Below are 27,190 nucleotides of genomic sequence, written 5' to 3' on the forward strand. Positions count from 1 at the left end.
GTGGAGAAATAGAGAGGGTTAGGAATTTGAAAGTAGATGTGTAGCAAGTGGGGGAAGGGGAACTGTTGGTAGCCCCTAGAAATTCCCAGATGCTAGGGATCCATCCAATCTGATAACACCAAACAAAGACGCTATTGCTAATGCAAAGAAGTGCTTACTGAAAGGAGCCCAGTAGAGCTTTCCCCTGAGCGGATCTGCCAGATTCAAACCAATACAGATGTGGATGTACACAGCCAATCATTGGACAAAGCATGGGGACCTGGAAGGAAAAGGGAAAGGACTATAGCAACCTCATAGGAAGAACAACAATATCAACCAATCAGAGCCCCCAATGTTCCCAAGTACTAAGCCACCAACCAAAGAGTATACTGGGGTTCCCCATGCCTCCAGGTGGATATTTATGAGAGGATTGCCTTATATGGCATCACTGGAAAGGAAACCCCTTGGTCCTATACAGGCTTGATGACCCAGGATAGGAAAATGCTAGGCCACTGAGGCCATAGTGGGTGGGCAGGTGGGAAATAGGGGTAGGGGGAGTAAGGAGAGGATAGGGGGCTTGTGGAAGGAAAACTGGGAAGGGGCATAACATTTGAAATGTAAATGAATAAAAAACCAGTAAAAAATTTAAAAAATAAGTTTCAGATATTAGCCTTCTCTCATATGTAGGTATGTTCAGATCCTTTCAAAATCTGTAGGCTACCATTTTCCCTTATTCACAATATCCTTTGACTTACAGAAGCCTTTGAGTTTCACGAGGGCCCATTTATCAGTTGTTGATCCTCAAAACTGATCTGAGACACTGGTGTTCTGTTCAAGATATTGTCTCCTGTTCCAATGTGTTCATGGGTATTTCCCACTTTCTCTTCTATGATATTTAGTGTATCTGGTTTTAATTTGAAGTCCTTGATCTATTTGGACTTGAATTTTGTACAAGGTGATAAATATGGATCTATTTTCTTTCTTCTACATATTGTCTTCCAGTTAGATCAGTATCATTTGTTGAAGATCATTTCTTTTTTCCATTGTAGGCTTTTGGCATCTTTTTATTTTTTTATCTTTATTAACTTGAGCATTTCTTATTTACATTTCAATTGTTATTCCCCTTCCCGGTTTCCAGGTCAACATCCCCTAACCCCTCCCATGCCCCTTGTACATGAGTGTTCCCCTCCCCATCCTCTCCCCATTACCGCCTTCCCCCCAACAATCACATTCACTGGGGGTTCAGTATTGGCAGGACCAAGGGCTTCCCCTTCCACTGGTGCTATTACTAGGCTATTCATTGCTACCTATGAGGTTGGAGCCCATGGTCAGTTCATGTATAGTCTTTGGGTAGTGGCGTAGTCACTGGAAGCTCTGGTTGGTAGGCATTGTTGTTCACATGGTGTCTCGAGCCCCTTCAAGCTCTTCCAGTTCTTTCTCTGATTCCCTCAACGGGGGTCCCATTCCCAGTTCAGTGGTTTGCTGCTGGCATTCACCTATGTATTTGCTGTATTCTGGCTGTGTCTCTCAGGAGAGATCTACATCCGGTTCCTGTCGGCCTGCACTTCTTTGCTTCATCCATCTTATCTAGTTTGGTGGCTGTATATATATATGGGCCACATGTGGGGCGGGCTCTGAATAGGTGTTCATTCTGCCACTGTTCTAAACTTTGCCTTCCTATTTCCTGCCAAGGGTATTCTTGTTCCCCTTTTAAAGAAGGAGTGAAGCATTCGCATTTTGGTCATCCATCTTGAGTTTCGTTTGTTCTAGGGATCTAGGGTAATTCAAGCATTTGGGCTAATAGCCACTTATCAATGAGTGCATACCATGTATGTCTTTCTGTGATTGGGTTAGCTCACTCAGGATGATATTTTCCAGTTCCAACCATTTGCCTACGAATTTCATAAAGTCATTGTTTTTGATAGCTGAGTAATATTCCATTGTGTAGATGTACCACATTTTCTCTATCCATTCGTCTGTTGAAGGGCATCTGGTTTATTTCCAGCTTCTGGCTATTATAAATAAGGCTGCTATGAACATACTGGAGCATGTGTCTTTGTTATATGTTGGGGCATCATTTGGGTATATGCCTAAGAGAGGTATTGCTGGGTCCTCAGGTATTTCAATGTCCACTTTTCTGAGGAATCTCCAGACTGATTTCCAGAATGGTTGTACCAGTCTGCACTCCCACCAACAATGGAGAAGTGTTCCTCTTTCTCCACATCCTCACCAGCATTTGCTGTCACCTGAGTTTTTGATTTTAGCCATTCTCACTGGTGTGAGGTGAAATCTCAGGGTTGCTTTGATTTGCATTTCCCTTATGACTAAAGATGTTGAACATTTCTTTAGGTGTTTCTCAGCCATTAGGAATTCCTCACCTGTGAATTCTTTGTTTAGCTCTGAACCCCATTTTTAATAGGGTTATTTGTCTCCCTGCAGTCTAAATTCTTGAGTTCTTTGTATACTTTTGACATAAACCCTCTATCTGTTGTAGGATTGGTAAAGATCTTTTTCCAATTTGTTGGTTGTTGTTTCGTCCTAACAACAGTGTCCTTTGCCTTACAGAAACTTTGCAGTTTTATGAGATACCATTTGTCGATTTTTGATCTTAGAGCATAAGCTAGTGGTGTTTTGTTCAGGAAATATTTTCCAGTGCCTGTGTGTTCGAGATGCTTCCCCACATTTTCTTCTATTAGTTTGAGTGTATCTGGTTTGATGTGGAGGTCCTTGATCCATTTGGACTAAAGCTTTGTACAGGGTGATAAGCATGGATTGATCTGCATTCTTCTACATGGTGACCTCCAGTTGACCATTTGCTGAAAATGCTATCTTTTTTCCATTGGATGGTTTTGGCTCCTTTGTCAAAAATCAAGTGCCCATAGGTGTGTGGGTTCATTTCTGGGTCTTCAGTTCTATTCCACTGGTCTATCTGTCTGTCTCTGTACCAATAGCATGCAGTTTTTACCACTATTGTTCTGTAATACTGCTTGAGTTCAGAGATAGTGATTCCCCCAGAAGTCCTTTTACTGTTGAGGATAGTTTTAGCTATCGTGGGTTTTTTATTATTCCAGATGAATTTGCAAATTGTTCTGTATGATTCTCTGAAGAATTAGATTGGTATTTTGATGGGGATTGCATTGAATCTGCAGATTGCTTTTGGTAAAATGGCCATTTTTACTATATTAGTCCTGCCAATCCATAAGCAAGGGAGATCTTTCCATCTTCGGAGGTCTTCTTCAATTTCTTTCTTCAGAGGCTTGAAGTTCTTATCATACAGATCTTTCACTTGCTTGTTTCAATTCACACTGAGGTATTTTATATTATTTGGGACTATTATGAAGCATGTCTTTTCCCTAATTTCTTTCTCGACTTGTTTCTCTTTTGTGTAGAGGAAGGCTACTGATTTATTTGAGTTAATTTTGTACCCAGCCACTCTGCTGAAGGTGTTTATCCAGTTAAGTAGTTCTCTGGTGGAACTTTGGGGATCACGTAAATATACTATCATATCATATGCAAATAGTGATATTTTGACTTCTTCTTTTCCAATCTGTATCCCCTTGATCTCCTTTTGTTGTCTGATTGCTCTGACTAGAACTTCAAGAAGTATATTGAATAAGAAAGGAGAGAGTGGGCAGCCTTGTCTAGCCCCTGATTTTAGTGGGATTGCTTCAAGTTTCTCTTCATTTAGTTTAATGTTAGCAACTGGTTTGCTGTGTACGGTTTTTACTATGTTTAGGTATAGGCCTTGAATTCCAATTCTTTCCAGGACTTTTATCATGAAGGGCTGTTGAATTTTTCAAATGCTTTCTCAGCATCTAATGAAATGATCATGTGGTTTTCATATTTCAGTTTGTTTATATAATGGATTATGTTGATTGTTTTCTGTATATTAAACCATCCCTGCATGCCTGGGATGAAGCCTACTTGATCATGGTGGATGATTGTTTTGATGTGTTCTTGGATTCGGTTTGCCAGAATTTTATTGAGTATTTTTGCGTCGATATTCATAGGGGAAATTGGTCTGAAGTTCTCTTTCTTTGTTGGGTCTTTGTGTGGTTTAGGTATAAGAGTAATTGTGGCTTCATAGAAGGAATTCGGTAGTGCTCCATCTGTTTCAATTTTGTGGAATAGTTTGGATAGTATTGGTACGAGGTCTTCTATGAAGGTCTGATAGATCTCTGCACTAATCCAGTCTGGACCTGGACTCTTTTTGGTTGGGAGACCTTTAATGACTGCTTCTATTTCGTTAGGAATTATGGGACTGTTTAAATGGTTTATCTGTTCCTGATTTAACTTCAGTACCTGGTATCTGTCTAGGAAATTGTCCATTTCCTGAAGATTTTCAAGTTTTGTGGAATATAGGCTTTTGTAGTAGGATCTGATGATTTTTTGAATTTTCTCTGAATCTGTAGTTATGTATCCCTTTTCATTTCTGATTTTGTTAATTTGTACACACTCTCTGTGTCCTCTCATTAGTCTGGCTAAGGGTTTATCTTTCTTGTTGATTTTCTCAAAGAACCAACTTTTGGTTCTGTTGATTCTTTGTATGGTCCTTTTTGTTTCTACTTGGTTGATTTCAGCTCTGAGTTTGATTATTTCCTGCCTTCTGCTCCTCCTGGCTGTTTTTGCTTCTTTTTGTTCTAGAGCTTTTAGGTGTGCTGTCAAGCTGCTGACATATGCTTTCTCTTGTTTTTTTTTTTTTTTTTTTTTTTTTTTCGGAGCTGGGGACCGAACCCAGGGCCTTGCGCTTCCTAGGCAAGCGCTCTACCACTGAGCTAAATCCCCAACCCCATTTCTCTTGTTTCTTTCTGCTGACACTGAGACCTATGCGTTTTCCTCTTAGCACAGGTTTCATTGTGTCCCATAAGTTTGGAGATGTTGTTCCTTCATTTTTATTAAATTATAAAAAGTCTTTAATTTCTTTCTTTATTTCTTACCTCACTAGATTATCATTGAGTAGAGCATTGTTCAACTTCCATGTATATGTGGGCATCCTTCCCTTTCTGTTATTGAAGACCGGATTTAGCCCGTGATGGTCTGATAGGATGCATGGGAGTATTTCTGTCTTTCTATATCTATTGAGGCCTGTTTTATCACCAATTATATGGTCAATTTTGGAGAAAGTAACATGAGGTGGTGAGTAAAACGTATATCCTTTTGCTTTAGTGTAGGATGTTCTATAAATATCTGTTAAGTCCACTTGGTTCATGACTTCTCTTAGTCTGTGTATATCTCTATTTAATTTCTGTTTCCATGATCTGTCCATTGATAAGAGTGGGGTTTTGAAATCTCCTACTATTATTGTGTGATGTGCAATATATGCTTTGAGCTTTAGTAAGGTTCCTTTCATGTAGGTATGTGCCCTTATATTTGCAGCATAGATATTGAGGATTGAGAGTTCATCTAGGTGGATTTTTCCTTTGATGAATATGTAGTGTCCTTCCTTATCATTTTGATGACTTTAAGTTGAAGGTCGATTTTATTCAATATTAGAATGGCTACACAATCTTGCTTCTTCAGACCATTTGCTTGGAAATTCGTTTTCCAGCATTTCACTCTGAGGTAGTGTATGTTTTTGTGTGTTTCCTGTAGTCAGCAGAATGCAGGATCCTCATTGCATATCCAGTTTGTTAATCTATGTCTTTTTATTGGAGAGTTGAGACCATTGATGTTGAGAGATATTAATGAATAGTGATTATTGCATCCTGTTATATTTATATTTGCATGTGAGATTATGTTTGTGTGCTTTTCTGCTCTTTGATTTTTTGCCAAGATGATTAGTTTCTTGGTTTTTCTAGGGTCTAACTTGCCTCCTTATGTTGGGCTTTACCATAGATTTTCCTTTGTACTGCTGAATTTGTAGAAAGATATTGTGTAAATTTGGATTTGTCATGGAATATCTTGGTTTCTACATCTATGTTAATTGAGATTTTTTACAGGATACAGTAATCTGTGATGGCAATTGTGTTCTCTTAGGGTCAGTATGACATCTGTCCAGGTTCTTCTGACTTTCACAGTGTCTGGTGAGAAGTCTGGTGTGATGCTGACAGGTCTGCTTTTATAAGTTACTTGACCTTTTTCCCTTACTGCTTTTAATATTCTTTCTTTGTTTTGTGCATTTGCTGTTTTGACTATTATGTGACAGGAGGTGTTTCTTTTCTGGTCCAATCTATTTGGAATTCTGTAGTCTTCTTGTATGTTCATGGGCATCTCTTTCTTTAGGTTAGGGAAGTTTTCTTCTATGATTTTTTGAAGATATTTACTGGTCCTTTGAGCTAGGTGTCTTCACTCTCTTCTATACCTATTATCCTTAGGTTTGATCTTCTCATTGTGTCCCTGATTTCCTGTATGTTTTGAACCAGTAGCTCTTTCCGTTTTACATTATATTTGACAGTTGTGTCGATGATTTCTATGGAATCTTCTGTTCCTGAGATTCTCTCTTCTACCTCTTGTATTCTGTTTGTGATGCTTATATCTATGGCTCCTTGTCTCTTCCTTTGGTTTTCTATATCCAGGGTTGTTTCCCTGTGTTCTTTCTTCTTTGCTTCTATTTCCATTTTTAATTCCTTCAACAGTTTGATTGTGTTTTCCTGAAATTCTTTCATGGATTTTTTTGATTCCTCTCTATAGGCTTCTACTTGTTTATTTATGTTTTCCTGTGTTTCTCTAAGGAAGTTCTTCATGTCTTTCTTGAAGTCCTCCAGCATCATGATCAAATGTGTTTTTAAATCTAGATCTTGCTTTTCTTTTGTGTTTGGATATTCAGTGTTTGCTTTGGTGGGTGAATTGGGCTCTGATGATGCCATGTAGCCTTGGTTTCAGTTGCTTGGGTTCCTGTGCTTGCCTCTTGCCATCAGGTTGTCTCCGGTGTTACCTCGTTCTGCTATTTCTGACAGTGGCTAGACTGTCCTCTAAGCCTGTGTGTCAGGAGTGCTGTAGACCTGTTTTCCTGTTTCCTTTCATCCTGAAGCACCCACCTCGACCAGCAAGGAAGACACGACACCGTTGGGTTCTTCTCAACAGCCGTTATTGCAGGAACACCTCATTCTTGATACTTGGGACCCCGGGGATCAAAGACACTTGCCTTAAGTACAAAACAGACAGTGGCTGTAAACTTGTCCTCTGGGGATTGGTGGAGTATGAGATACCTTATTAGCATGCATATCACCCTGGCCTTGTAAATGCCAGAGGAAATGCCAAGGACACAGCTAAATGGTTGTAATACCACAAACGACCACTAGATGTCAGCGCCATATTTAACCACTCCCAACAACTCCCCCTTTATTGTATTATAAAATTGAAACCATTAGATGGAGGTAGTGGTCTGAGAGAGATCAGACATGTCTCACAGAGTGCCCACCTCGGCCATGGCAAGCCACTCTTGCAGTTAGGACTGCACCCCAATGGCTAGAGAGGATTTATGTTGTAACACACCGTTCTGGGCTATTCGTGTGTGTTTAATTTGGGGGAGAAACTGGGCAGAGGGGCATTTGACCAGCCCGAATGTTCAAACGGGGCGTAGCCACCTCTGTCTATGACTGGTCTAGATCAGGGTGTCATATCAATATTGTCATTGCTCCTGTCTTAGGTCGTTCCTCTCGACAGTTTGGCCTTACCCGTCGTTGGATAACCCTATCGTCACCGGGCTCCTTCCTTAGGTTGGTCCAAGCCCAAGGAAAGTTGCCCGTCTCTGGATACAATGGCTTCACATAACAGTGACAAAATACGATCTAGGGCAACCTCTTAATTTTTCAAAGAGGCCAGCCATATATTGGGAGAAACACCACTTTCAATGGCAACCATAGCCTGATAAACAATCGCTTTGTGTCTGGCATGCTCTCGTTGTAAATGGCAAAAGAGCCATAGACATAATCCGCATCCCAAGAGGACAATGGCCCCCCAGGCGAACATGCCAGCCCGTTCTTTAAAAAAGGAGAAAGCATTGGTAATCCCAATCTCCAAATGTGATCAGTTCCATTCTAGTTTTGTTAAGGACAGCAATCTGCATCAGCAATTGTCTCGATAATTGCTCCGCTTTCATGGACCAGTTTTCTTTCAAATAATTCGAGATTTCTTTGCTCTGCTGAGAATACTGAGAAAGGTTAGCTTGCAAAGGAGTAATACATAAGCCTCTAAGGGAGGAAACACAGGTCAGCTGTGTCATATGATATAATGCCTCAATTTGTTCTTGAATTAAATCAATTCGTTGGTTAGCTAATAGAAAGCCAGATGCCACGTGGGCATTAAATTCTTCTTGTATCTCTAATGCCACTGCGGTTCTTTCCACAATCTGATTGATAGTCTCAGCCGTCTGTACTTGATTAGTCATAGCAATCGCGGCTGTTGTTGCTGCAGCGGCTGATAGTATAATGGCTGAAATTATTGCTGCCATAATACCAAAATCCCTTTTGGTTCTTAGTAAATGAAGTATGGGGAAATTATCTGGATTTGCTTCCACAGGGATAGGCACAAAAGAAGGAATCTTGACCATCACTGTGGTATCATTGGTGCCATCCCAGCATTCAGCTAAATAATGGACTACATCAGAGTTATTACAATTTAAAGCATTATCGCTTACATTAGTGCTTATAAGAAAGAATAAAGGTGGTCTAACATATACTGAAGCAATGGCAGCATCATTTGCTAAAAGGCCATTAATCTTTACATTTACTAAACTGGTTTTGTTATTAGTTCTAGTGGCTGAAATATTATACAATGTAAATTCTTCACCTAATAATCGAGCAAAAGGAATTAGAGATGTGCATGCTCCCTGCTCATTTGATAATGCCCATTGATACCAAGGCCAAAAATTATGCTTGCCAGTCTTATTTTTTTCCATATCATACTGTACATTGCCAAGAGGAGGGGAAAATTCAAATCCCGGTAGGAATTGTTTTGCTCTATGGAATGGACTCTGACATGGGGTAAAATTAGGTGGAAAGGCTTGATATGGGGGGCAAGTAGGCAGGACTCTACTACAGGTAGAGTTATCCAGTGTGTGAATGCCTTGCCCTGAGGGTGATGGAAAACTACAATTATGCATCATAATTAAAGTTGTAATGTTCAACTTACCAGAATTATTGATTGATGTGTCCCCACTGCCTGAAGAGTCTCCTTGGGTAATTTGACTCAAGGCAGCCAGGATGGTTCCAGTGCCAATAGCACTATTACTTACAGGATCTAACCAATTTGCCAATGTTGTCCTTCGCAGCCATATGCAAGGCAGGGAGGAATTTTTAAGAGTGAAACATAATGTATGTAACAAAGAAAGATTAGTGGCAGTATACCGTTGGGGCAATTCTCCATTTGGCACTATACAAGGAACATCACGCAAACAGGATGTGGATAAAAAGGTTGGCAAAACAGTAGAATTGCTATGAACTGGCATAAGTACTGGCTAGGATCTGGCAATAGCCCACAGCATGAGTGAACCAACCTGGATTACCATTCCCAGTAGTAATAATAAGGTTCATAGTCTCATCTTCAGGAATAGCAGGAGGCAGTTTGCGAGTCAAACGTTCAGGCACCCAGATCGGATTGTCTTGATTCTGTGGAAAAACACAAACAGCTCCCCTAGATCTCGAAATTACGGGATCTGGGCCACACCATTCACCAGTTAAGACATCCTTCCACTTTACGTCTGCATTAGTCATAGGTTTAGTAGCAGCATGGCGATCCGCAGCAGAGCAGCCATGCGTGTCCAAAATTAAGAAATTCCGAGTAAAAAGAGCTAAAGACAACTGTTCTCTTGGTGTTCTGCCATAGACAATTCCCCTTTTTGTTTTTGTAAGAGCTCTTTTAAGGTATGATGTGCTTTTTCCACAATTCCTTGACCTTGGGGATTGTATGGCAATCCTGTAGTATGTTTGACCTGCATAGTTTGGCAAAATGCCCAAAAGGACTTTGCAGTGTAGGCAGGCCCGTTGTCTGTCTTGAGACTATCAGGCTTTCCCCAGGCTGCCCACGCCTCTAAGCAATGACTAATGGCATTACGAGCCTTTTCACAGTGATCAGAGTGGCATGTATAATACCGGAGCAGGTATCAACAGAAACATGAGCATATTTTAAATTTCCAAATTGAGATATGTGTGTGACATCCATCTGCCAAAGTCTTAGCAGAATCAGACCACGAGGGTCAATTCCCACCTGAGGAGGGGGGTGAAATTGAACACAATTCTGGCAACTTAGCACCACATTACGAGCTGCAGCTCTAGAGATTTTAAATTTTTGTTGAAGAGTGAAAGCAGGAACATGGAACTTTTGATGAAATTCTCTAGCGAGATCAACTGGAGCTGCATGAAAAATAAATTCTCTATGAGTACTACCATCCACCAGGGCATTATTACTGGCCCTGGGACCAGGCAAATTAGTATGAGCTCGATTATGTTGTATGAAAAATTTATTTTTTCTGGCCCAAATCAATTTTTGTAATTCTAAAAGAATTTGACATACAGTACTAGTCGACCTAATTGGCCATGCAATTTCAAGTGAGCGCACAGGGTTAACTACATAAGCAGAATCAGAAATTAAATTAAAAGAATCATGAAATCTTATAAAAACTTTCAATACAATTTTACATTCTGTAATTTGGGGGGTGCCTGGACTGTATTGAATTAATACTGGTTCTTGAGAATCAACCATATAGGCACCTACACCTGTCTTGGAGCCATCTGTATAAATATCTAACGCTCCAGACAAAGGCTCTGAGGCAGTGACTTTAGGAAAAATCACTGGATGTTCAGTAAAAATTGTAACAAAGGATCCTTAGGATAATGATTGTCAAACTCTCCATCAAAACTACAGCATAATATGGCCCAATCATCTATTAGGGCACACAGTGTTTCCACCTGTGTTGCAGTATATGGTATAATAATTTTCTTGGGTAAAATACCAAAATGCTGAATACAAGATTTAACACATAACATAGCAAGCTGTGCAACAGCAGAAGGATAATATTCAAGGGTCTTATTAGGGGAAATATGGGGATAAATCCACAGAAGTGGTCCTTGTTGCCATAGCACTCCTGTAGACTGATGAAAAGTTCTCAGTATACACAAAAGAAGATCCTCCTTTTCCCTGTACTTTCTTAGCATTGCCTTTTCCAGTCCTTCCTCTACTTTCCTTAAGGATAATCGTGCTTCCTTGGTTAAAGCACGGGGTGAAGTAAGCTGAGAATCTCCTTTCAGGATCTCATAGAGTGGCTGTAAATCTACATTAGGCATTTTACTATAGGGTCGAATCCAATTTATGCTTCCTAGTAACTTTTGAAAGTCATTTAATGTTTTTAAATGATCTTTTCGTAATTCAATTTTCTGAGGGGAAATACTATGAGGAGTAATCTTTGTTCCTAAATACTCTCCCTTTTTGCCCATTTGAACCTTTTCTGGTGCTATAAACAATTGATTGTTTTCAAGCACCTTAACCACTTTAGCATAGGCCGTTTCTAGGGTGCTACAATCTTTAGCGGAAAGCAATATATCATCCATAAAATGTATTATTCTTAATTTTGGGAATTGGTCACGTATAGGCTGTAGGGCTTGTCATACATACAGCTGACACATAGTAGGGCTATTCGCCATACCTTGAGGCAAGACCACCCACTGATAATGCTTATCAGGTTCTTCATTATTCATAGAGGGTAAAGTAAATGCAAATCGCACGCTATCTTGTGGGGCAAGAGGAATGGAATAAAAAGCAGTCTTTAATGTCAATAATAATAATAGGCCAATCATCAGGAATACTAGAGAGCAGTGGTAAACCTCTCTGTATGGGACCCACTATTTGCATCTGAGAATTGATAGCTCTTAAATCATGTCATAATTGCCACTTTTCTGATTTTTTCTTGATAACAAATATAGGTGTGTTCCAGGGTGGATGTGGCTGGCTGTATATGTCCCAAATGCAGCTGTTCAGACACTAATTCAGCAGCAGCAGTTAATTTTTCAGAGGATAAAGGCCATTGAGGAATCCACACATGTTCCTCTGTTTTCCATGTAATGGGTGTGCCTCCCTCAATGGCCCCTAGGAAAAACCCAGACCTGTCCTGTCCCTTTTAGAATTCAGCAGCACTGGGTCAGCTTGTCCTTGTAAATTTTTTCCTAGACCTTTTCTGGGCATGTAGCCCATTTTTGTCATCATATCCTTGGCCTGTGGGGAGTACTCATTAGTCAGTTTCATGTCTAAATTTATTAATACATCTCTGCCCCACAGTGTCACAGGAATGTCTATAATATATGGAGTAATCTTTCCTGACCTTCCTTCTGCATCATTCCATGTCAACTCCTTGGAGCTAAGTAAGGGAGCCATTTCATACCCTAGACCACATAGGGCCTGAGATGATGTTTGCGTAGGCCACCTGGGTGGCCAGTCATGAACAGAGATGATACTATGATCTGCTCCAGTGTCTCACAAACCAAGGAAAGAACATCCCTCCACAGTCAAAGTTAACATTGGACGATTACCCAGTTCTAACAAGATAAAGGCAAATCGGGAGCCTGTAGATCCTAAACTTCTGTCTCTTCTGACTCTATTTTCAGCAGGAAAATGCCTATGCAAGATAGGCAGAAGCAGCAGCTGGGCAATTCTGTCTCCAGGAGAAATAGCAGTAATTCCCTGGGGAGAGGTTACCAAGACTTTTACTGTGCCTAAATAATCAGGGTCAATTACTCCAGGTACAATCTGTAAACCTTTCAGGGCAGAGGAGGAGCGTCCCAACAACAGCCCAACTGTATCTTTAGGGAGAGGTCCTCTAAAATCTGTGTCTATAGGCTGTACTCCCACTTGGGGGGTCAGTATGAGTCTGGTGGTGGAGTGGAGGTCCAGTCCTGCGGAGCCTTTAGTGGCTTCCTTGGTCCTTTGGGTGGTGAAGAGAAGGCCAAGGCCTCTGTTTGTCTTGTCCCTGCCTGTCGTTCTGTAGAGCCCCATATATTTGAGGGCCCTGGGGACGTGGGCCCCTTTGTCCGTTTTTTGGCCGTGCACCAACATATCCTGTCGCTAGGGGGCGACCATCCAAGTCTTTTATAGATTGACATTCATTTGCCCAGTGGTTCCCTTTCTTACAGCAGGGGCACAATCTAGGTTGTGGAGGTCTGCTATTACTCTGTTCTCCACTTCTGTCTGGGCACTGACTTCTTTAGTGCCCTTTACGGCCACATCTGAAGCAAATCTCTGTAGTACCCTTCCTTTTTAATTGTACCATTGCTGCAGCTAGGCCAACATTAGTCAATGGCCCTCCTATCTCCCTGCAGACCTTCATCCAAATTCTTAACCATTATGTTTATACGGTGCTATAGCAGTCCTACAATCTTTTGTACATTGTTCATACACTAGCTGCTTAATAAGAGGCATAGCTCTGGTTGCTGCCGCTGTGGAGAGCTCATAGGCAGCACCCCACGAGCAAACTTGAGCCTTGGGACCACAGGTAAGACCAACTTTTCTGCTGCAAGTGACCTGCCTGGTGATCTCAGGACACACAGAGGCAAAATTCCTCTAGGACCGGGCACTTCCAGTATGTAGCAGGGGGAGTCACAAACTGGCGGATCCCTGCCCGCAGCAGCTCTCTGTTCCCAAACCCCATGGGAGAGAGACCTCACCGCCTGGTCAGGTGGGCACTCCTGAGGCTGCAGAGCAGAAGAGAAAACCAACACTGCCTACCCCTGCTCACATCCCTGGCCCAAGAGGAAACTGTATACGGCCTCTGGGTTCCCGTAGAGGAGGGCCCAGGAGCAGCAGATCCACTGTGTCTGAGACACCGCCAGAACCTGAGGGGACCGAGCAGATAAACAGTTCTCTGCACCCAAATCCCCAGGGAGGGAGAGTTAAACCTTCAGAGATGCAGACACGCCTGGGAAATCAGAAGAGACTGCACTCTGCACACATCTCTGATGCCAGAGGAAAACACCAAACACCATCTGGAACCCTGGTGCATGGAAGCTCCCAGAAAGGGCAGTGCAGATCTTCCTGGTTGCTGCCACCACGGAGAGCTCGTAGGCAGCACCCCACGAGCAAACTTGAGCCTCAGGACCACAGGTAAGACCAACTTTTCTGCTGCAAGTGACCTGCCTGGTGAACTCAAGACACAGGCCCACAGGAACAGCTGAAGACCTGTAGATAGGAAAAACTACACGCCCGAAAGCAGAACACTCTGTCCCTATAACTGGCTGAAAGAAAACAGGAAAACAGGTCTACAGCACTCCTGACATACAGGCTTATAGGACAGTCTAGCCACTGTCAGAAATAGCAGAACAACGTAACACTAGAGATGATCTGATGGCAAGAGGCAAGCTCAGGAACCCAAGCAACAGAAACCAAGACTACATGGCATCATCGGACCCAATTCTCCCACCAAAGCAAACACTGAATATCCAAACACACCAGAAAAGCAAGATCTAGTTTCAAAATCATATTTGATCATGATGCTGGAGGACTTCAAGAAAGATGTGAAGAACTCCCTTAGAGAACAAGTAGAAGCCTACAGAGAGGAATCGCAAAAATCCCTGAAAGAATTCCAGGAAAACATAAATAAACAAGTAGAAGCACATAGAGAGGAGTCAAAAAATCCCTGAAAGAATTCCAGGAAAACACAATCAAACAGTTGAAGGAATTAAAAATGGAAATAGAAGCAATCAAGAAAGAACACATGGAAACAACGCTGGATATAGAAAACCAAAAGAAGAGACAAGGAGCTATAGATATGGGATTCACTAACAGAATACAAGAGATGGAAGAAAGAATCTCAGGAGCAGAAGATACCATAGAAATCATTGAGTCAACTGTCAAAGATAATGTAAAGCGGAAAAAGCTATTGGTCCAAAACATACAGGAAATCCAGGACTCAATGAGAAGATACAACCTAAGGATAATAAGTATAGAAGAGAGTGAAGACTCCCACCTCAAAGGACCAGTAAATATCTTCAACAAAATCATAGAAGAAAACTTCCCTTACCTAAAAATAGAGATACCCATATGCATACAAGAAGCCTACAGAACTCCAAATAGATTGGACCAGAAAAGAAACACCTCCTGTCACATAAGAGTCAAAACACCAAACGCACAAAATAAAGACTATTAAAAGCAGTAAGGGAAAAAGGTCAAGTAACATATAAAGGCAGACCTATCAGAATCACACCACACTTTTCGCCAGAAACTATGAAAGCCAGAAGATCCTGGACAGATGTCATACAGACCCTAAGAGAACACAAATGCCAGTCTAGGTTACTGTATCCTGCAAAACTCTCAATTAACATAGATGGAGAAACCAAGATATTCCATGACAAAACCAAGTTTACACAATATCTTTCAACAAATCCAGCACTACAAAGGATAATAAATGGTAAAGCCCAACATAAGGAGGCAAGTTATACCCTAGAAGAAGCAAGAAACTAATCATCTTGGCAACAAAACAAAGAGAAGAAAAGCACACAAACATAACCTCATATCCAAATATATATATAACAGGAAGCAATAATCACTATTCCTTAATATCTTTCAACATCAATGGCCTAAACTCCCCGATTAAAAGACATAGATTAACAAACTGGATATGCAACGAGGACCCTACATTCTGCTCCCTACAGGAAACACACCTCAGAGACAAAGACAGACACTACCTCAGAGGGAAAGCCTAGAAAACAACGTTCCAAGTAAATGGTCAGAAGAAGAAAGCTGTAGTAGCCATTCTAATATAAAATAAAATCAATTCTCAACTAAAATTCATCAAAAAAGATGAGGAAGGACACTTCATATTCATCAAAGGAAAATTCCACCAAGATGAACTCTCAATCCTAAATATCTATGCCCCAAATAAAGGGCACCTACATACGTAAAAGAAACCTTACTAAAGCTCAAAACATACATTGCACCAAACACCATAATAGTAGGAGATTTCAACACCCCACTCTCATCAATGGACAGATCATGGAAACAGAAATTAAACAAAGATGTAGACAGACTAAGAGAAGTCATGATCCAAATGGACTTAACAGATATTTATAGAACATTCTATCCTAAAGCAAAAGGATATACCTTCTTCTCAGCTCCTCATGGTACTTTCTCCAAAATTGACCATATAATTGGTAAAAAAAACGGGCCACAACAGGTACAGAAAGATAGAAATAATCCCATGCATGCTATCAGACCACGACTGCCTAAAACTGGTCTTCAATAATAATAAGGGAAGAATGCCCACATATATGTGGAAATTGAACAATTCTCTACTCAACGATAACCTGATAAAGGAAGAAATAAAGAAAGAAATTAAAGACTTTTTAGAATTTAATGAAAATGAAGGTACAACATACCCAAACTTATAGGACACAATGAAAGCTGTGCTAAGAGGAAAACTCATAGCACTGAGTGCCTGCAGAAAAAAACAGGAAAGAGCATATGTCACCAGCTTAACAGAACACCTAAAACATCTAGAACAAAAAGAAGCAAGTACAGCCAGGAGGAGTAGAAGGCAGGAAATAATCAAACTCAGAGCTGCAATCAACCAAGTAGAAACAAAAAGGACCATAGAAAGAATCAACAGAACCAAAAGTTGGTTCTTTGAGAAAATCAACAAGATAGATAAACCCTTAGCCAGACTAAGGAGAGGACACAGAGAGTGTGTACAAATTAACAAAATCAGAAATGAAAAGGGAGACATAACTACAGATTCAGAGGAAATTCAAAAAATTATCAGGTCTTACTATAAAAACCTATATTCAACAAAACTTGAAAATCTGCAGGAAATGGACAATCTCCTAAACAGATAACAGGTACCGAAGTTAAACCAGGAACAGATAAACCAGTTAAACAACCCATAACTCCTAAGGAAATAGAAGCAGTCAGTAAAGGTCTCCCAACCAAAAGAGCCCAGATCCAGACGGGTTTAGTGCAGAATTCTATCAGACCTTCATAGAAGACCTCGTACCAATATTATCCAAACAATTCCACAAAATTGAAACAGATGGAGCACTACCGAATTCCTTCTATGAAGCCACAATTACTCTTATACCTAAACCACACAAATACCCAACAAAGAAAGACAACTTCAGACCAACTTCCCTTATGAATATCGATGCAAAAATACTCAATAAAATTCTGGCAAACCGAATCCAAGAGCACATCAAAATAATCATCCACCATGATCAAGTAGGCTTCATCCCAGGCATGCAGGGATGGTTTAATATACGGAAAACCATCAACGTGATCCATTATATAAACAAACTGAAAAAACAAAACCACATGATCATTTCATTAGGTGCTGAGAAAGCATTTGACAAAATTCAACACCCCTTCATGATAAAAGTCCTGGAAAGAATTGGAATTCAAGGCCCATAACTAAACATAGTAAAAGCCATATACAGCAAACCAGTTGCTAACATTAAACTAAATGGAGAGAAACTTGAAGCAATCCCTCTAAAATCAGGGACTAGACAAGGCTGCCCACTCTCTCCCTACTTATTCAATATAGTTCTTGAAGTTCTACCCAGAGAAATCAGACAACAAAAAGAGGTCAAGAGGATACAGATCGGAAAAGAAGAAGTCAAAATATCACTATTTGCAGATGATATGATAGTATATTTAAGTGATCCCAAAAGTTCCACCAGAGAACTACTAAAGCTGATAAACAACTTCAGCAAAGTGGCTGGGTATAAAATTAACTCAAATAAATCAGTAGCCTTCCTCTACACAAAAGAGAAACAAGCCGAGAAAGAAATTAGGGAAACGACACCCTTCATAATAGACCCAAAGAATATAAAGTACCTCGGTGTGACTTTAACCAAGCAAGTAAAAGATCTGTACAATAAGAACTTCAAGACTCTGAAGAAAGAAATTGAAGAAGACCTCAGAAGATGGAAAGATCACCCATGCTCATGGATTGGCAGGATTAATATAGTAAAAATGGCCGTTTTACCAAAAGCGATCTACAGATTCAATGCAATCCCCATCAAAATACCAATCCAATTCTTCAAAGAGCTAGACAGAACAATTTGCAAATTCATCTGGAATAACAAAAAACCCAGGATAGCTAAAACTATCCTCAATAATAAAAGGACTTCAGGGGGAATCACTATCCCTGAACTCAAGCAGTATTACAGAGCAATAGTGATAAAAACTGGGTAGTATTGGTACAGAGACAGACAGATTGATCAAAGGAACAGAATTGAAGACTCAGAAATGAACGCACACACCTATGGGCACTTGATTTTTGACAAAGGAGCCAAAACCATCAAATGGAAAAATGACAGCATTTTCAGCAAATGGTGCTGGTTCAACTGGAGATCAACATGTAGAAGAATGCAGATCGATCCATGCTTATCACCCTGTACTAAGCTTAAGTCCAAGTGGATCAAGGACCTCCACATCAAACCAGATACACTCAAACTAATAGAAGAAAAACTAGGAAGCATCTGGAACACATGGGCACTGGAAAAAATTTCCTGAACAAAACACCAATGGCTTATGCTCTAAGATCAAGAATCGACAAATGGGATCTCATAAAACTGCAAAGCTTTTGTAAGGCAAAGGACACTGTGGTTAGGACAAAACAGCAACCAACAGATTGGGAAAAGATCTTTACCAATCCTACAACAGACAGAGGCCTTATATCCAAAATATACAAAGAACTCAAGAAGTTAGACCGCAGGGAGACAAATAACCCTATTAAAAAATGGGGTTCAGAGCTAAACAAAGAATTCACAGCTGAGGAATGCCGAATGGCAGAGAAGCACCGAAAGAAATGTTCAACATCTTTAGTCATAAGGGAAATGCAAATCAAAACAACCCTGAGATTTCACCTCACACCAGTGAGAATGGCTAAGATCAAAAACTCAGGTGACAGCAGATGCTGGCGAGGATGCAGAGAAAGAGGAACACTCCTCCATTGTTTGTGGGATTGCAGACTGGTACAACCATTCTGGAAATCATTCTGGAGTTTCCTCAGAAAATTGGACATTGAACTGCCTGAGGATCCAACTATACCTCTCTTGGGTATATACCCAAAAGATGCCCCAACATATAAAAGAAACACATGCTCCACTATGTTCATCGCAGCCTTATTTATAATAGCCAGAAGCTGGAAAGAACCCAGATGCCCTACAACAGAGGAATGGATACAGAAAATGTGGTACATCTACACAATGGATTATTACTCAGCTATCAAAAACAATGACTTTATGAAATTCGTAGGCAAATGGCTGGGACTGGAAAATATCATCCTGAGTGAGGTAACCCCATCACAGAAAAACACACATGGTATACACTCATTGATAAGTGGCTATTAGCCCAAATGCTTGGATTACCCTAGATGCCTAGAACAAATGAAACTCAAGACGGATGATCAAAATGTGAATGCTTTACTCCTTCTTTAAAAGGGGAACAAGAATACCCTTGGCAGGGAATAGAGAGGCAAAGATTAAAACAGACACAGAAGGAACACCCATTCAGAGCCTGCCCCACATGTGGCCCATACATATACAGCCATCCAATTAGACAAGATGGATGAAGTAAAGAAGTGCAGGCCGACAGGAGCCGGATGTAGATCGCTCCTGAGAGACACAGCCAGAATACAGCAAACACAGACGCGAATGCCAGAAGCAAACCACTGAACTGAGAATAGCACCCCCGTTAAAGGAATCAGAGAAAGAACTGGAAGAGCTTGAAGGGGCTAGAGACCCCATATGTACTACAATGCCAAGCAACCAGAGCTTCCAGGGACTAAGCCACTACCTAAAGACTATACATGGACTGACCCTGGACTCTGATCTCATAGGTAGCAATGAATATCCTAGTAAGAGCACCAGTGGAAGGGGAAGCCCTGGGTCCTGCTAAGACTGAACCGCCAATGACCTAGATTGCTGGGGGGAGGGCGACAATGGGAGGACGTTGGGGAGGGGAACAGCCATAAGGAAGAGAAGGGGGGAGGGTGATGTTTGCCCGGAAACTGGGAAAGGGAATAACACTTGAAATGTATATAAGAAATACTTAAGTTAATAAAAAAAAAAATTAAGAGGCATGGGTGTATTGGGGTCTCCGAAGATCTTGGTAGTGGACTCCACAATGAGGGCTACAAAGTCTGTAAATGGCTCTGTGGGTCCTTGCAGAACCTTGGTAAGGTTCCTGAAGACTGCGCCTCTATTAGGCAATGCTTTCCAGGTTTTAATGGCTATTTCATTAATCTGGCTATAGACCTGATCTGGATAACCAGTCTGGTCCAGAGCAAATCTGCCTATTCCCAATAGCATGTCAGCGTCCCAATGTCTCTGAGGGTCTGCTCCTGAAGGCAAATTGATGGCAGCTTGAGTGTTAGCATTTTCATAAAGGAAAGATTTCCAATCCAAATATTGACCCGGAGAAAGACAAGCTCTGGATAAACTCCCCCAGTCTCCAGGGGTGAGACAGTATCTGCCAAGAGCCTCAATTTGAGCGATAACAAAAGCTGCCTTGACTCCATAGGTTTTGACTGACTCTGCTAATTGCTTTATTGTCTTAAAGTCAACAGGTTCATGATGTTGCTGCCCATTTACATCCAGGAAAACTGGAAAACTCAATCCTAACTCTTTCCATACTTCTGGGCAAAAAGAGTACCTCCTGCAGGCTTCACCATCCTTTGACATTGAAAGTTATACAGAGGTGCAGGGGGTGCCATTGGTATAATTGCTTTCTTATCTAATTCTTTGACTTGTTTCTGCATAGCATAGGCGTGTGGCCAGTCAGGATGATAAATCTCTTTCTCATACAGAGTGGCTTCTTCCTCAAGGTCAACTAAGTCATTATCACTAAGCTCTGAGTCACTAGACATTCCCAAGGTCAATGCCTTTAAGGAGGGATATATTTTCTTTGTCTCTAGGTCCTGATTATTACCTCTGTCTCTGTCTATCCTCTCCTTGGTCTTTTCTGTCTTTTCCTTTACTTCTTTTCCTCCTTTTCTTTTCTTTCCTTCCTTCAAAACTTTCTCTCCTTCTGACATACTCTCTTGTTGCTCTGTAAGGATTTTCTGACCTGTCCTAACAGCTTCTTCACATCGTTTATCTTCTAAACAGGCACAAACCATACACCAAAGCACCTTTTTCCCTGGTTTAAGCTTGCTGTCTGTAGTTTCCCAATACAGATCTTTTCCTCACTTGTCCCATGCTCTTAACTTGAGCGATCCTGACACTATAAAACACGGAGCACAATGGTTACATTCATCAAGAAAACTCAACAGGATTTTCTTTTCGATTTTAAGCTTACACTGACCAAGAAGCTCCTGAAGAGCTGACAGGAGTGGGGTGGAGTGTGAGTTTCCCATGCTTTTATGACCTTATTTATGATTGATTTACGAGCAGGGCGAGCTGGCATGTTTATTTACACATGATCTTGTGGCTCATCATTAGTGGGCTCTTCCCAGCAAATGCATTCGTGTCCTGGAAGATGGCAATTCAAACAGTAGCAACACCACAACACAAAAAGAGTATAAGGCAAAAGTGCTAGTCCAACCCACAAAGGATCAAATGAGAAAGACAACATTGCTGTGTTCCACAAACCCTTTTGCCTCTAAACCAAGGCTTTCATCGTCTCTGCTTACACCAGAGAACCTTACTTTGTAGCCTGTATACCAAAGCTTTCATCGTCTCTGCTTACTCCAGAAAACCTTATTGTCCCATTAGAGAAATTTTTTGATCCCTATTCCCTGGGAGCTTTATGGTCCCTTATTCAGAAGCTAATTGCCCCTTCTGGGAACTTACCGACTTTGCCTGTCCGGAAAACTAAAGACTTCTGAACTCACAAGAAAAGAGAATTTTCTCGGGTCCCCATACTTGGTCACCAGTTGAAGCACCCACCTCGACCAGCAAGGAAGATGCGACACCGTTGGATTCTTCTCAACAGCCTTTATTGCAGGAACACCTCATTCTTGATACGGGGGACCCCAGGGAACAAAGGCACTCGCCTTATGTACAAAACAGACAGTGGCTGTAAACTTGTCCTCTGGGGATTGGTGGAGTATGAGATACCTTATTAGCATGCTTATCACCCTGGCTTTGTAAATGCCAGAGGAAATGCCAAGGACACAGCTAATTGGTTGTAATACCACAAACGACCACTAGATGTCAGCGCCATCTTTAGCCGCTCCCAACATCAGCCAATTATGGGAACAGAGTGTTCTGCTTTCAGGCATGTAGTCTTTCCTGTCTACTGGTCTTCAGCTGTTCCTGTGGGCCTGTGTCCTGAGTCCACCAGGCAGGTTGCTTGGAGCAGAAAAGTTGGTCTTACCTGTGGTCCCACGGCTCAAGTTTGCTTGTGGGGGGATGCTTTTGAGCTCTCAGTGAGGGCGGCAACCAGGAGGGCCTGCACCGCCTTTTCTGGTAGCCCCCGTGCACTGGGGTCCCAGATGGCGTTAGGTATTTTCCTCTGGTGTCAGAAAGGTGGGCAGAGTGTATTCTCTTCTGGCTTCCCAGGCCTGTCTGCCCCTCTGAAGGTTTAGCTCTCCCTCCCATCGGATATGGGTGCAGAGAACTGTTGACTGCGTCCCTTCAGGTCTGGGCGGTGTCTCTGCTTTTGGCTTCTTTATTAAAAAACAAATCAAGTGTCCGTAGGTGTGCGTGTTCATTTCTGGATCTTTGATTTGATTCTATTGATCAGCTTGTCTCTTTCTTTACCAATACCATTTTTTCACTATTGCTGGGTAGTATACCTTGAGGTCAGGGATGGTGATTCCCCCAGAAGTTCTTTTATTGTTTGGGAATGTTTTGCTATCCTGGGTATATTATTTTTTCATATGTATTTTGAGAATTGCTCTTTCAAGATCTTTAAGAAGTCATGATTGTATTTTGATGGGGATTATATTCAATCTGTAGATTTCTTTTGGTAAGATGGCCATTTTCACTATGTTAATCCTACTTATCCTTGAGCATGGGAGATATTTCCATCCTCTGATAATTGTCTTCAATATCCTTTTTCAGACACTTAAAGTTCTTGTCATATAGACCTTTCAATTTCTTGGTTAGATTTACAAGATATTTTTATTATTCATGGTTATTGAAAAGTGTAGGAAATATCCTAAATTTCTTTCTTGGCCAGTTTATCACTTGTATAAAGAGTTCTTTGAGTTAAATTTGTATCCAGTCACTTTGTTGAAACTGTATGTCAGCTGTAGAAGTTCTCTGATAGAATTTTTGGGGTCACTTATGTATACTATAATATCATCCATAAATGATGACATCTTGAATTCTTCTTTTCCAAGTTGTATCCCCTTGATCTTCTTTAGCTGTCTTATTGCTCTGGATAGGAATACAAGTATTATATTGAATAAATAGTGAGGAGCCTTTCCTATTCCCTGATTAGTGGAACTGCTTTAATTTTTTCTCCATTTAGCTTGATATTGGCTATTGACTTGCTATATATACCTTAGATTATGTGTAGGTATGTGCCTTGTATCCCTGATCTCTCTAGTACTTAAAAAAATTTATTAGATATATTTCTTCACTTAAATTTCAAACGTTAGTCCCCTTCCTGGTTTCTTGTGCATAAGCCCCCATTCCCTCCCCTCCCCCATAAGGGTATTCCCCCTATAACTCCCCCATTTTGCCCCCCCCCCATATTCCTCTGCACTATGGGTTCAATCTTGGCAGGATCTGGTGCCCCAACAAAGCTATTCTCTGCTACGTATGCAGTTGGAACCCTGGTTCAGTCCATGTATAGTCTTTGTGTAGTGGTTTAGTCCCTGGAAGCTCTGGTTTGTTGGCATTGTTGTTTTTATGGGGCTGCAAGCTCCTTCACCTCTTTTAATACCTCCTCTAATTCCCCCCAAGGGGGGGTCCTAGTCTCAGTTCGGTGGTTTGCTGCTAGCACTGACTTCTCTGTTGGACATGCTCTGGATGTGTCTCTAAGGAGAGATCTATATTCAGTCCCTTTAAGCATGCACTTCTTAGCTTCGTCAATCTTATCTAGTTTTGGTGGATATATATATATATATATATATATATATATATATATATATATATATGGGCCACATGTGGGTCAGGCTCTGAATGGCCATTCGTTGGGTCGCTGCTCTAAACTTTGCTTCCATATCCCCTCCTATGGATATTTTTCCCCTTTTAAGAAGGAGGGGGAGCAGCCACATCATGAAGGGGAGTTGGATTTTCAAAGCACCTAAGGAGATGATTGTAAGAATTTTTTATACAGTTTGTTTATATTGTGAACTATATTGATGAATTTTGTTATATCAAGCAATCCCCAAATCCCAGGGATGAAGCCTACTGGATATATTGTTATTGTTATTATTATTATTATTATTGTACTATTATTATTTATTTTCCTTTTTAAAAAATATTGTATATTTCTTTATTTACATTTCAAATGTTATTCCATTTCCTGATTTCCTGTCCATAATCCATCTATCCCCTTCCACTCCCCTTCTTCTATAAGGGTGTTTCCCTCCCCATCCACCCTCACTTAACGCCACCCCAAAAGCCCCTAACACTGGGGATCCAACCTTGGCAGGACTAAGGGTTTCTCTTGCCATTGGCGCCCAACAAGGCCATTCTCTGTTACATATGCAGGTGGAGACATGGGTCAGTCCATGTGTAGTCTTTGTGTAGTGGTTTAGTCCCTGGAAGTACTGGTTGGTTGGCATTGCTCTTATGGGGTTGCAAGCCACTTCAGCTCTTTCAATCTAATTCCTTCCATGGGGGTCACATTCCCAGTTCAGTGGATTGTTGCTAGCATTCGCCTCTATATTTGACATGCTCTGGCTTTGTCTCTCAGGGAGGATCTATATCCGGTTCCTGTCAGATATATTTCTTCACTTAAATTTTAAACGTTAGTCCCCTTCCTGGTTTCTTGTGCATAAGCCCCCATTCCTTTCTTAGTTTCATGAATCTTTTCTAGTTTGGTTATATATATATATATATATATATATATATATATATATATATATATATATATATATATATATTGGGCTATGAAAGGCTATTCCTTCAGTTTCTGCCTAAACTTTGCCTCCATATTTTTTGGTCATTATTTTTCTTGAGCTTCATGTGGTCCATGGATTGCATCTTGGGTAATTTGTGCTTTTGGGTTAATATCCACTTATCAATGAGTGCATACCAGGTGTGTATTGCTGTGGTTGGGTTACCTCACTCAGGATGATATTTTCTAGTTCAATCCATTAACCTATGAATTTAATAAAATCATTGTTTTTGATAGCTGAGTAACATTGCATTGTGTAGATGTACAAAACTTTCTGCATCCATTCCTCTTTTGAAGGACGTCTGGGCTCTTTCCAGCTTCTGGCTATTATAAATAAGGCAGCTGTGAACAGAGTGGAGCATGTGTCTTTGTTGAGTGTTGGAGCATCTTTGGGTATATGCCCAGTACTGGTATAGATGGGTCCTCTGGTAGTGAAATATCCAATTTTCTGAGGAACTTCCAGACTAATTTCCAGAGTGGTTGTACCAGTTTGCAATCCCACCAAAAATAGAGGAGTGTTCTCTATTTCCACATCCTCGCATCTGCTGTCACGTGAGGTTTTTATCTTAGCCATTCTGACTGGTGTGAGGTGGAACCTGAGTGTTGTTTGATTTGCATTTCCCTGATGACTAAGGATGTCAAACATTTCTTTAGGTGCTTCTCAGCCATTTGATACTCCTCAGCTGAGAATTCTTTGTTCAGCTTTCTACTCCATATTTTAATAGGGTTATTTGGCTCTGTGGAGTCTAAGTTCTTTAGTTCTTTTTATATATTGGATATTAGCCCTTTATCAGATGTAGGATTGGTAAGTATCTTTTTTACAACCTGTTGGTTGCTGTTTTATCCTAATGACAGTGTCCTTTGCCTTACAGAAGATTTGCAGTCCATGAGGTCCCATTTGTCAATTCTTGATCTTAGAGCATAAGCCATTGGTGTTTTGTTCAGGAAAATTTCCCCAGTGCTCATGTGTTTGAGACTCTCCCCCACTTTTTCTTCTATTAGTTTGAGTGTATCTGGTTTGATATGGAGGTCCTTGATTCACTTGGACTTAAGGTTTGTACAGGGTAATAAGAATGGATCAATCTGCATTCTTCTATATGCTGATCTCCAGTTGAACCAGCACCATTCGTTGAAAATGCTATTTTCTTTCCATTGGATGGTTTTAGTTACTTTTCAAAGATCAAGTGACTATAAGTGTGTAGGTTCATTTATAAGTCTTCAATTCTATTCCATAGATCTTCCTGCTGATCTCTTTATCAGTACCACACAGTTTTTACTACTATTGCTTTATAATAATTCTTGATGCTGGGGTGGTGATTCTCCCAGTTCTTTTATTGTTGAGTATAATTTTCACTATCTTGGGTGTTTTGTTATTACAAATGAATTTGCACATTGCTATTTCTGTCTCTGAAGAAATGAGTTGGGATTTTGATGGGGATTGCATTGAATATATAGTTGCCTTTGGCAAAATGGCCAATTTTGCTATATTAATCCTGTCAATGCATGAGCATGGGAGGTCTTTCCATCTTCTGAGATCTTTAATTTCTTTCTTCAGAGACTTGAAAGATCTTTTCATACAGATTTTTCACTTGCTTGGTTAAAGCCACACTGAGGTATTTTATATTATATGGGACTATTGTGAAGGATGTCATTTTTACTTATTTCTATATCAGCCTATTTTTCCTTGGAGTAGAGGAAATATACTGATTTGTTTGAGTTAATTTTATACCCAGTCATTTTACTGAAGTTGTTTAAGAGGCTTAGTATTTCTCTGGTGAAACTTTGGGGTCACTTAAGTATACTACCATATCATCTTCAAATAGTGATATTTTGACTTCTTCCCTTCCAATTTGTACCCCTTTGACCTCCTTTAATTGTTTGATTGCTCTGGTTAGGATTTTGAGTACTATATTGAATAAGTAGGGAGAGAGTGGGCAGCCCTGTCTAGTCCCTGATTTTAGTGGGATTGCTTCAAGTTTCTCTCCACATAGTTTGATGTTAACTACTGGTTTACTGTATATTGCTTTTCCTACGTTTAGGTATGGGCCTTGAATTCCTAATCTTTCCAGGACATTTAACATGAAGGGATGTTGAATTTTGTCAAATGCTTTTTCAGCATCTAAGGAAATGATCATGTGGTTATTATCCTTGAGTTTGTTTATACAGTGGATTATGTTGTGCTGCATTTCCACATATAGAACCATCCCTGCATCCCTGTGGTGAAGCCTACTTGATCATGATGGATGATGGTTTTGATGTGTACTTGGATTCGGTT

The 27,190-nt window shown here is 40.6% G+C and overlaps 1 protein-coding gene across 11 annotated transcripts in view; it reads right to left on the reverse strand.

Annotated features, from left to right (window-relative positions):
- LOC120100032 (uncharacterized) overlaps positions 1–22,061 on the reverse strand; it is a 28,408-nt gene extending 6,347 nt beyond the window's left edge. The window contains exons 1-3 of one of the 11 annotated variants that reach the window (XR_005499677.2): positions 21,786–22,061; positions 9,416–9,527; positions 159–259 (exon numbers count right to left, since the gene is read on the reverse strand). Coding sequence is in view for 4 of the 11 variants with exons in the window: in XM_063281043.1 (XP_063137113.1) it covers positions 7,904–9,367 (1,464 nt within the window). In the remaining 7 variants the exon portion in view is untranslated. Of the gene's footprint in view, positions 1–158 lie in introns of those variants that run through there. The other 10 variants (XR_005499674.2, XR_010063259.1, XR_005499675.2 and 7 more) reach the window with 10 other exon arrangements.
- Between the last annotated feature and the right edge of the window lie 5,129 nt (positions 22,062–27,190).

The sequence above is a fragment of the Rattus norvegicus genome, chromosome 1 (assembly GCF_036323735.1).
Source record: "Rattus norvegicus strain BN/NHsdMcwi chromosome 1, GRCr8, whole genome shotgun sequence".
Classification (NCBI taxonomy): Eukaryota; Metazoa; Chordata; class Mammalia; order Rodentia; family Muridae; genus Rattus; species Rattus norvegicus.